This window comes from Psittacula echo, assembly GCF_963264785.1.
Source record: "Psittacula echo genome assembly, chromosome: 6".
NCBI classification, from domain to species: domain Eukaryota; kingdom Metazoa; phylum Chordata; class Aves; order Psittaciformes; family Psittacidae; genus Psittacula; species Psittacula echo.
Window position 1 is genome coordinate 4,070,065 of NC_137743.1, and position 12,021 is coordinate 4,082,085.

General features: G+C 47.0%; 1 protein-coding gene across 1 annotated transcript; it reads left to right on the forward strand.

Moving 5' to 3' along the window:
• Positions 1–783: 783 nt before the first annotated feature.
• On the forward strand, positions 784–10,305 carry EEF1AKMT2 (EEF1A lysine methyltransferase 2; the record flags this gene model as incomplete). Its single annotated transcript, XM_080621117.1, is given in 7 exon segments — positions 784–845; positions 1,114–1,179; positions 1,943–2,057; positions 8,279–8,386; positions 9,207–9,423; positions 10,183–10,280; positions 10,282–10,305. Coding segments are annotated over 7 exon segments (690 nt in total).
• Between the last annotated feature and the right edge of the window lie 1,716 nt (positions 10,306–12,021).

Sequence of the window (12,021 nt, forward strand, 5' to 3'; positions counted from 1 at the left end):
GGGCTGCCAGCGCGACCGGGAATGTGCAAAGCCTATTAAAATGAGATCACAGAACCCCAGACTGGTTCGTGTAGGAAGGGACCTTAAAGCTCCTCCAGCTCCAACCCCTGCCACGGGCAGGGACACCTTCCACTAGAGCAGCTTGCTCCAAGCCCCTGTGTCCAACCTGGCCTTGAACACTGCCAGGGATGGGGCAGCCACAGCTTCTCTGGGCACCCTGTGCCAGCGCCTCAGCACCCTCACAGGGAAGAGCTTCTGCCTAAGAGCTCATCTCAGTCTCCCCTCTGGCAGGTTAAAGCCATTCCCCTTGGCCTGTCCCTACAGGCCCTTGTCCCAAGCCCCTCTCCAGGTTTCCTGCAGCCCCTTTAGGCACTGGAGCTGCTCTCAGGTCTCCCCTTCAGGAGCCTTCTCTTCTCCAGGCTGCCCCAGCCCAGCTCTCTCAGCCTGGCTCCAGAGCAGAGCTGCTCCAGCCCTCTCAGCATCTCCGTGGCCCTCACTGTCAATAAGAGTTTTAATTTCAATTTTACCCTTTAAATGAAAACACTGCGCTGGTTCAGGTGACCCGTACGGACTGCAGCCATGAAACCCCCGTCATTTAGAGCGTGTGTCTCTCTTATAAATAAACCTACAAACCACTCGGGTTGTTTTAAGGGACGTGACCCCCCAGCCTCAGCTCCCCCGCGGGGCAGCGAGCGCCAGTCCTCCAGGAGCCAGAGCGGCGCCCGCCGGCCCTCTCTCGGCTGCTCTCTATGGTGCGGACGCAGTTCCGTGTGCGGGACGGTGATGGCGGGGCCGGCGGTCGGGGAGGAGCCGTTCAGCCCCTCGGTGCTGGGCACCAGAGAGCAGTGAGTGAGGCGGGCGGGTTCCTTCACCCCCAAACCGGTATTGCTGCCCTGGAGCAGGAGGCCCGAGCTGGGCCCTGAACACTCGCTCCTAACCCTCAGTTCCCCTCAGCGCGTCTCCCGGCTCACAGCGTGTCCTCGAGCAGATAATATATGCAAATGATATAATAAGTGGCATTGCTGTATAGATACAGTGTCTCACCCCTCTTTCATCTAAACCTTTTCCAATATACGTTGCAATATCCTCTCCTTTCTCTCCCCCGGACTCCAGCTGGGATGCTGCCTATGACAGAGAGCTGCAGACTTTTCAAGACATCGGAGATGCTGGGGAAGTTTGGTAAATAAAATAGCTAAATTAGTTATTAAAGTAATTAAAATAGAGTGTTTCTATTATTTCTTTATAAATGTAGACATTGCAAAAACACAGCGAGTCAGTGGGGAACTAATAGTTCTGGATGCTTGGAAAATAGTGGGAACTTGAGTCTTGAAGCCTCCAGTTCCTCTCTTGCCTGATTTTGCAATGGTGATTTCTCAGTTTCACATGGAAAACTGTCATTGTGCAGAGAGTGACCTGTGGTTGTGGTGGGTGTTACTGATGGATGCGCCCTTTATCCCTGAGCTCAGGTTTAACTACACAAGTTGCTGGTGCTGCTGCCTGTTTTTATATATAGAATCGTGGAATGGTTTGTGTTGGAAAAGACCTTAAAGCTCATCCAGTTCCAACCCCCTGCCACAGGCAGGGACACCTTCCACTGGAGCAGCTTGCTCCAAGCCCCTGTGTCCAACCTGGCCTTGAACACTGCCAGGGATGGGGCAGCCACAGCTTCTCTGGGCACCCTGTGCCAGCGCCTCAGCACCCTCACAGGGAAGAGCTTCTGCCTAATCTCTAATCTAAACCTACCCAGACTTGATGTTCCGGTGAATTTTAGGGCCATGCAATTGATTTATACGAAGTAATCATGGAGCTATGACAGTTGTTACCCAAGTGCTTCAGTAAAAGGTGCTTTGCAGAAGCTGGAGGGAGGGAGTGATGAAGTCAATTTGCTGTGCCTTTTGTACAGGTTTGCTGTCTGACTTACCTGGGCCCTTGTTTTTCACAGGTTTGGAGAGGAAAGCATGACTCGCATCATCAGATGGCTGGAAAAGCAAAAGGTCCCCCTTGACAGCCCTGTGCTTGACATTGGAACTGGAAACGGTGTTTTACTGATTGAATTGGTTGGTATATTGCAAACTTTGTGCTTTTGATACAGAATTGATGCTTCCAATGGGGTAGTTTAAATACAGCACTTGCAAGTGACAGTAATAATCACGGCAAGCTGAAACTTAGTTGAAAACCAAAAAGGAAGAAACCGAAAGTGAAACATAGAATCATAGAATAGTTAGGGTTGGAAAGGACCTTAATATCATCTAGTTCCAACCCCCTGCCTTGGGCAGGGACACCTCGCACTAAACCATGGCACCCAAGGCTCTGTCCAACCTGGCCATGAACATGTTTTATTCTTTCCCATTAACAGACCATTGGTTACTGTGCCTCAGGTTTTATACTGTCATATGGTTTAAGAGTATGAGTAAAATTAACTGGATGCTGTTGATATGCTTTGAAGAACATCCTGTCACAAAGACAAGTGGTTCTTAAACAGCCTGAGGGGCTTTGGTGCATAACTACTTGAACAAGCAGTGCTGTTAGGGGGTGCAGACCTGGGAACAGAACTTGTCTGTTGTTCTACCAAATGGAAATAAGCTTTTTTTTTTCCCTAGACATGCTCCAACTTGTCCTTTCTCAGTGCTGCTCAGACTGTCAGCACTTCAGATTACAAAATTTACAGTATCTCTTTACTTCAGTCAACCTAAGTACCCCTTATTTTATCGTTACCTTTCTATTTTCCTACATTTAAAATGCATTTCTTGCTATTGTTGTGTAAAATACCCCAGACATGGAAATTAAGTGGATTAATGCACAAGCCAGACCCTTTCTTTGCACTCAGTTCTGATAATAACTCTCACTGTCAATATAAAAAGTGGTTAAAATGAAGGGGTTTTCTTTGTAAATGACTTAAAAATTACTTCTTTTCAAGAAGTGTCCATATCTGTCAGAGTGGAAACCCCCTCCCAGACATGTTCTGAAGTGTTGTCATGTTGTTGCACTGATACAATGTGTTTGGGAGTTCCTATTTTTTTCCTATTCTTGATTAAATCCTTTGGTCTAATACTCAGGAGAGTTGGTAAAGGGAGGAGCTGTCATTCTGTCCTACACCCTCCACTGGCTCCATTAGTTACTGTAGAAATGGAAAGGGCTCGAAGTCAAAGTTGGGTTCATAATGGAGTATTTCAAAATCAGCTTTGATTTTTGAAGAGTGTAAAGCCTTTGTGGGCACTGGCTGCCCCACTGCAGCACAGAAATTATATCATCAGAAGTAGAAATGGCTCATTTCATCAAGAGCAATGAGCCAAGTAACAATGATTCCAGAGGGACCTTGATACGCTTGTGAGGTGGGCCGATGCCAACATCATGAACTTCAACCAGGCCAAGTGCAAGGTCCTGCATCTGGGTAGGAGCAATCCCAGGCACAGCTACAGGTTGGGCAGAGAAGAGATTCAGAGCATACCTGAGGAGAAGAACTTGGGGGTGTTGGTTGATGAGAAACTTAATATGAGCCAGCTTCAGTGTGCGCTCGCAGCCCAGAAAGCCAACGCTGTCCTGGGCTGCATCAAGAGGAGCGTGACCAGCAGGTCGAAGGAGGTGATCCTGCCCCTCTGCTCTGCTCTCGTGAGACCTCACTTGGAGCATTGTGTGCAGTTCTGGTGTCCTCAACATCAAAAGGACATGGAACTGTTGGAACAAGTCCAGAGGAGGCCACGAGGATGATCAGAGGCTGGAGCACCTCCCATATGAAGACAGGCTGAGAAGGTTGGGGCTGTTCAGCCTGGAGAAGAGAAGCTGCGTGGAGACCTCAGAGCAGCCTTCCAGTATCTGGAGGGGGCTATAGGGATGCTGGGGATGGACTCTTCATCAGGGATTGCTAAATGCACCGCTCACCAGCTCTATCGTTGTGGAACCATCCAACAGAAAAATCTAATTTATAAGCTTTCAACTTTATACTGGCCCCACTTGCAAACCTGGCATTGATTTTCATTCTCTAATGGGAACATGACAGCCTGTGAGCTTTTAAAGACTATTAAACTGCATAAGAGCACCCTTACATTAAGCACCTTAAAGCACTGCTTGCTTTAATAAGAAGTTTTCAGTCCAGTTCCCATATGAAAAGTGGCTTCAAAAAATCACATTGTTTATTGGTGCTAAATAATTCAGGATCTCCCTCTCTTAGTTGATGTAAAAGGAGGGATTTTATGTGTTAGCTGCTAGCCTTTGAAAGTCACATTGGGATTCTCTTGGCAAGCACATTGGTTGCTGTATAGCAGTTCTGCCTTTGGAGCTGGACTGGCTAATGTGCTAGAAATGGCAGTACTGGGAAAGGCAGTCACACTTCAGCCATGTAGAGCATTAGTAGCACCTCCCTCAAAGGTAGATGCTTGGAGGATGAATTAGACCATGGTCTGAACAGGTAGAGGTGCTGTAGAGTACAGTTAGTTGTGGAGCACTAGGCCCTGAATACTGTTAACAGTAAAGAACATAAATGGGAGTACAGTAAGAAAATGACATTAAATGCAAGTAGGTCCAGGTAAGACATTGTCAGATCCAGTAGGGAATATTGCACAAAAAGGAGGCTGAAAAGCCACCTGAAAAGCAGGTAATAAATAAAGTAAAAACAGGAAAGACTTTTATCCTGTGTAAACTGGCCCCAGTACCCAGCTAGAAGGCAGAACATGCAGCACACTGCTAAATGTCTTCTACCTACACACTGCAGGGATCTGCCCAACTGTAAGCTGCAAGAAAAAGGCTGCTGCAGGTTTCTTCTCTTCTTTCTGCTTGCTTTGAGGGTCTCAGATACATAAGTGGGACCCTGTGCTGTGTTTGCAGGTACAGACTGTGGTCCTACCCCTGTCAACATCAGGAGTCTGGAAGGGTCCCCTTCTGACCTGATGCATTTACCTTCCAAGAATTCCAGGTCTTCTAAGGAAATGGTGCTGCTGCCACGTAGAGCTCTGACCTTCTCTTTTTTATACCCTGAGTATTGTGGGAGCAAACAGTATTGGAAGACTTCTGTAAGTGAAGGGTATTCACCACCCAAGTGAGGGTGTTTACGTGGCTGCACCACAGGCCCAAACATAGCAGCCTTCCAGTAACTGAAGGGGGCTACAAGGATGCTGGAGAGGGACTCTTCATCAGAGACTGTAGTGATAGGACAAGGGGTGATGGGTTCAAACTGAAACAGGGGAAGTTCAGGTTATATCTAAGGCAGAAGCTCTTCCCTGTGAGGGTGCTGAGGCGCTGGCCCAGGGTGCCCAGAGAAGCTGTGGCTGCCTCATCCCTGGCAGTGTTCAAGGCCAGGTTGGACACAGGGGCTTGGAGCAAGCTGCTCTAGTGGAAGGTGTCCCTGCCCGTGACAGGGGGTTGGAACTGGATGAGCTTTAAGCTCCCTTCCAACCCAAAACCAGTCTGTGACTCTATGGGACAGTGCTGATCACATTGCAAACTCCCTTCTGCTATTTAATCTGTTAGAAATAGCAGAAGAGTGTTTATAAATAGCACCTTCAGGACAGGAGTCCAGTTGCAGGATGCAGCAAGGTCACGTTTGGCACTTGAGTGAATGGTCCCTTCCTGTCTCTCCATAGTCAGGCCGTGCAGGTTTAGCAGCATTTAATGTTGTTTATCCTTAAACTTCCCTTCTCTGCCCAGGAGACTACAGGAGTGAATGGGAACTCCCTGAAGTGACTCAAGCTCTTCCTTTTCCAACAGACGAGCTGTTGTGGGAACTCCCCTTCCACCCCCAAGTCTTCAGCACAGGCATCTCAGGAAGCTTGATTTGCTCTGGGGAGGAACGTGGGCAGAAGCCTGAGCAATCCTCTGTTGTTCATTAACTGCGAACAACAAGATCTTTGTGTTCAGCTGAAATGACTGCTCAGTTTAGAACAGCTGGTGAGCACTGAGCTCACACAGGGAAAAGGGCTGTGGGAAGGAGAGAGGGTTGTTAAACTCTATTGCTGTTGAGGTATCAGCCTTTGGAACAAGTAGAAACTCAGCTGATTGCTTAATGGTAGTTAAAGTCTATGTATTGTTCACAACCAAACCAAACCTGAGCCTCCTCCCTGTCTCTGCTACTATCTGCAGCTGGCCTTAAGATCAGAGCTCTTCCTGTTAGCTTTGCATCCAGGCAGACCCACTGACACACGTGATACCCACATCTGATCTCTTCAGCTTCTACCTCAGGGTAAAAATGTGTTGCTGCCACCTTGCCACCTGCTTTGCACAAGGGTTGTTGGGATCTCACTGCCTGAGTTGGCTGAACTGGGTTATCACTATCTGCTCTGAAGTTACGTTAACAGAAAGTCCCTGTACGCTCTTTTATGTGGTGCATAACCTGCCTGAAAGTTGCTGATACAAAGAACTTGTAGCATGCAAATGATTGCATTCAAATAGGCATTAGCATGAATAATTAGAAACATGTAAAGTTTTTGCAGTGGATTTCTGTACTGATAAAATGGGTTACATATTTTGGCTCTTACCATCTGAGTTAGAAAACAATTGCTCAATCCTCAGATGTTACGTGTCAGAGAAGTTTTCTTCTGATTTTGAAGCATCTGGCATTAGCACATGTTCTCCTCGCTGGAAATTCCTGGTTTCTAGGTTACTTTTGGTGCAGATAATAGAGCCTGTTCCCCTCCAGCGTATTCCTTTTCACAGTTCTGCTCCATTTTGCACTTGTTGACGTAAGCCAGCTTTCAGTCAACAGTTCTTTTGAGGAGGTATTGGGCAGAATGTAGTTGTTTCAGCTCATTCCCCCAGCTGTTTAGCTCTTGTAAAGCTAACGGGAATAAAAATTAGTAAAGAGAGGGGTTTTCAGTCATTAAGAGGAGGAGAATCACAGAATCAACCAGCTTGGAAACCCTTTGAGATCATCAGGTCCTAGCTTTACCCCAGCACTGCCAAGGCCACCACTAACCCATGGCACTGAGGCCTCGTCTTCACGGTGTGTGAACACTTGCAGGGACGGTGACTCCAGCCCTGCCCTGGGCAGCCTGTGCCAATGCCTGAGCACCCTTTGGGGAAAGAATTGCTCCTCATCTCCATCTAAATCTCCCCTAGTGCAGCTTGAGGCTGTTACCTCTTGTCCTATCCCTTGTTCCCTGTTCCAGGGAGCAGAGACCAGCCCCTTCCTGGCTCCATCCTCCTGTCAGGCACTTGTAGAGAGCGGTAAGGTCCCCCCTGAGCTTTCTCTTAGAATCATAGAATCACAGAATAGTTAGGGTTGGAAAGGACCTTAAGATCATCCAGTTCCAACCCCCCTGCCATGGGCTGGGACACCTCACACTAAACCATGGCACCCAAGGCTCTGTCCAGCCTGGCCTTGAACACCGCCAGGGATGGAGCATTCACAACTTCCCTGGGCAACCCATTCCAGTGCCTCACCACCCTCTCAGTAAAGAATTTCTTACTTACATCCAATCTAAACTTCCCCTGTTTCAGTTTGAACCCGTTACCCCTTGTCCTGTCACTACAGTCCCTGATGAAGAGTCCCTCCCCAGCATCCTTGTAGGCCCCCTTCAGACACTGGAAGCTGCTCTGAGGTCTCCACGCAGCCTTCTCTTCTCCAGGCTGAACAGCCCCAACTTTCTCAGCCTGTCTCCATACAGGAGGTGCTCCAGCCCCTGATCATCCTCGTGGCCTCCTCTGGACTTGTTCCAACAGTTCCATGTCCTTTTTATGTTGAGGACACCAGAACTGCACACAATGCTCCAAGTGAGGTCTCACGAGAGCAGAGTAGAGGGGCAGGATCACCTCCTTCGACCTGCTGGTCACGCTCCTCTTGATGCAGCCCAGGATACGGTTGCTTTCTGGGCTGCGAGCGCACACTGCAGCCGGCTCATGTTCATTTTCTCATCGACCAACACCCCCAAGTCCTTCTCTGCAGGGCTGCTCTGAATCTCTTCTCTGCCCAACCTGTAGCCGTGCCTGGGATTGCCCTGACCCAGATGCAGGACCTTGCACTTGGCGTAGTCTTTTCTCCAGACTGAACCCCCCAGGTCCCTCAGCCGTTCCCCATCACACTTGTGCTCCAGGCCCTGCACCAGGTCCATTGCCCTTCTCTGGCCCTGCACCAGCACCTCAATTTCTCTCTTACAGTGAGCAGCGCAGAGCTGAACACAGGATTCGAGGTGCAGCCTCACTAGCGCCCAGTACAGGGGGACAATCGCTGGCTGCGCTATTGTTGATACAGGCCAGGATGCTGTTGAAATGTTGATTATCGGTAGGGAATACATTTGTTGGGTAAAAATACTGGCTAGCACACTGATCAAGATTCTCTGCTTCTGTTCAGGCAAAGTATGGCTTCATGAACCTCACAGGGATTGATTACTCTCCTTCTGCAATACAGCTGTCAGAAAAAATAAGAGAGAAAGAAGGGATGCCCAACATTAAATTAAAGGTAAGTTCAGAGAGAAAGCTGAGTGAGGAAATAGAAAGCAATTGAACCCAAACTGCTACTCAGATGTACTCAGTGTATTATATTAGTGATGTCTTTTGACATTCATTTGTGAAAGAACTCTAACCTAATAAATCTCTTTGCAAGAAGATTTTTAGTCCTTTTCTTATTGCTGTCTGTAACAGTCATTAGGGCTGACAAGATTTCCCTGCTTCTACAGGCAACATTTGGCAAGTTCTCTATTTTAGCTACATTCTGAATATCACATCTGAGACAGAGGCTGAAATCTTGAGGCGATAGAATCCCTACCAGTAGCTGTGCAGCAGGAGGTTTGGGAATCCCTGCTGGATCAGGGGGTAGGACCAGAGGTTCCATCCTATGAATCTGTGATTGCCTTTCATTCTGAGCTCACTCTCTGCTGTGCTGTTTTACCCTCCAGCTCTGGACCTGCGTTCTGTCTCTGTTCTTGTATGTCAGTTGTAACCTCTTTGTAGCAGCCCTGTCTATTCTTCTCTATTTGTACAGCACTCAACATGCAGCACCTGGGAAGCCAGGGATAATGATTTAAAGATTGCGCTTCAGTTACATTAGTTTTTAGATGGACAGGTATATACACAGGCTTTACCACAGGTAGATCATCACATGATACATAGAGAAGAAAGAAGCTGTCAGGGCGTTGTAAGCGTGAAAGGCTGTGAGTTACCCCTTTCCTAAGCACACCTATTGTCAGGTTTGAGGCTTTGTATTTTAAAGTGTTTGCATTAAAGATTAGGAAGCTCCTGAGTAGAAGATTTGTTTTCACAGTTGCAGACTTCTGGTTTAGGTAGAAGACTTCCTGGCTCCATCAGCTGAGCTGTCAGGATTTGAGATCTGTATTGACAAGGGGACTTTTGATGCCATAAGCCTCAATCCTGATAACGCGGAGGCAAAGAGGAAGCAGTATGTGAGATCCCTCTGCAATGTGTTGAAACCAGAGGGCTTTTTCCTCATCACATCTTGCAACTGGACCAAGGAGGAGCTGTTGAACGAGTTCAGAGAAGGTAAGCAGGTGAACAGAACCATCTGCCAATGTATGGTTGTTCAAGGATGAGTACATTTTAATGTCTGTATTAGCATATTGACTCTTTCAGATCAGGAGTAGACAATGTAAAGTGACTGGTAAATGCTTCAGCCTGTCTTCCCTCTGTTTTCCACAGGAATTAGAACTTCTGGGTTTGCCAGTGCCAACACACTGAGGAAGGACAGGTTTTGTTATACTTTGGAGGATGAGGATTTCAGCCTAGTTCCATTGAGGAAGTGTATACCTGGGTGATACTTCTTCTTTGGCCCTTTATTACCAGCTCCATTTCACCCATCTGATGGCTTTGAAATCAGGACAACATTGGTAACCATATTTAGATGAACTGGCAAGTCTGTGACCATGATCTTCCATGTCACATCCTCAGTGACCTTTCTAAGGGATTTTTCCATGCCACTTAGCTCCTCAGTCTCATGCCTGAGGCTTGAACCTCAGTGTGGATCTAAACCAACCATCCCTCCTGGGGATCTAAAACCACTGGCAAATTCCCATCTTTTCTGCCATTAATTTGTGTGAGTCAGCCAGCTACGAGTTTTATTATCCATGGAAGGCTTTCAGCTGTAGAAAGCAGTGGTGCAGTGTAACAATACAGTCCTATAAACTCCGAGTAACTGCCTTGCAAGTTTTTCCAGACGAATAAAGAATGGTTTGCAAAGGGTTATCCAAGAGGCGAATAAAATGACTTCCTTCTAATAAAAGCATTTTAATTTCTGTCTCTCAGGACTTGAGGTTCTGGAGGAGCTGCCAACACCCAAGTTTTGCTTTGGAGGAAGAATTGGGAACAGTGTAACAGCGTTGGTTTTCCAAAGGAAAAAAAGGGAGGCCGTCCATCTTGGACAAATGAGATGAGAAAAGCCTGAACTTTAAACCTGACAGTAAACCTCAGACGTGTGTGTAAATAAATGCTCTTTGAGTACACAGTAAAATACTATGTATGGAGCTCTAAGGGGCTGTAAAATGTTGCCCTAAGAACATTTCAGCTTTGCATAACTTGCCTGTAAATTCTGTCCTTGCTACAACCTCGCTTGTTGTAGGGAAGCTGCAGGTTTGGAAGAGAGAAATGAGGCATTTGGAATACGGAGACTAACATAAGTGAATGACATCTGTGTTTGGAACACAAAGATTAACTGTATTTAATGCCTGTATTTGTAATCAGTGACCAAAAGAGGTACAACAAAAACCTCATTTCTCTGTTGTGTGGTTCAGCCCGAGGAAGAGAAGGCTTCTTAAGGGGACACCTTAGAGCAGCTCCAGTGCCTAAAGGGGCTACAGGAAACCTGGAGAGGGGCTTGGGACAAGGGCCTGTAGGGACAGGCCAAGGGGAATGGCTTGAACCTGCCCGAGGGGAGACTGAGATGAGCTCTTAGGCAGAAGCTCTTCCCTGTGAGGGTGCTGAGGCGCTGGCACAGAGTGCCCAGAGAAGCTGTGGCTGCCCCATCCCTGGCAGTGTTCAAGGCCAGGTTGGACACAGGGGCTTGGAGCAAGCTGCTCTAGTGGAAGGTGTCCCTGCCCGTGGCAGGGGTTGGAACTGGGTGAGCTTTAAGGTCCCTTCCAAAACAAACCATTCCAGGATTCTATGGTTCTGTTGTTCTGCATTTTCAGAACAGTATTGCTTGTAAGGTAGGAAAATAAGATTTTCTGCCTTTACAAACGTGTGTGGGTGACAACAAACTTGTTCTTTCAAACAACAAGAAGGCCCTATTAGGCAATCAAGTTTTGTTTTACAGGCAAGGTCATGTTTGCTTCTGGTTTCCAGAGTTCTCCTAGTTCCCAGAGTTCAAGAGATCTTTAAGCATCAAGGAATACTTTCAGCCCTTTCCTGTGATAGGAAACAAGGGGTTATTTGCACAGCGGTGAGTCCTTCCTCCGTGCTCCCTCTGGTGATGTCTTAAAGGTAGGAATCCTAAATTCTGCATCTTTCTGCAAAATGTGATATACTGGTTCTGCTGGAAGGATGGTCTGCCGGTGGTGGTGAGAGCATTTAGTCCCAATGAGTAGCTCTTAGCATGTTTGGTCAGTTGGGTTCCTAACTCAAGTTCTTGTTATCATTTAGGTAACTAATGTAGTAAAACGTACAGTACCTGCCCAGCAGACTTCCAGCAGCCAACGGGAATGCTGTGGCATGTGAGTAGTGACTCAGACAGAGGATTTTTGATGGATTAGTACAAAGGACTCAAAGTAAACTACTGATAACCTCAGTCAGAAGACTACAGCATTTTTGTAGCCAATTTGGCATCAGGTAGAGTTAAACCAAGGAAACTGTAATTGGCAAGTGCTTTGGCAGGATGCATTTAAGGCATCTGCTTTATTCCCATCTGTAATCTGTGCTGATGAAGGCACGATATGTCTTTGATCATGGAATGAAAAGCAAGTCATGGCTTTTCCTTTCATCAATTAAGAGGAATTCAACTCTAGATTCACACTCCAGATACAGAAGGTTCAGAGCAAGTATTGTTTTCTCTGCTTTCTAGGATGGATGATTAATACATTTTCTTCCCTAGCTAATGTTTTTATATCATTTTTAAGGCTAAAAATAAGCTTCCTAGAATGGTTCTACAGA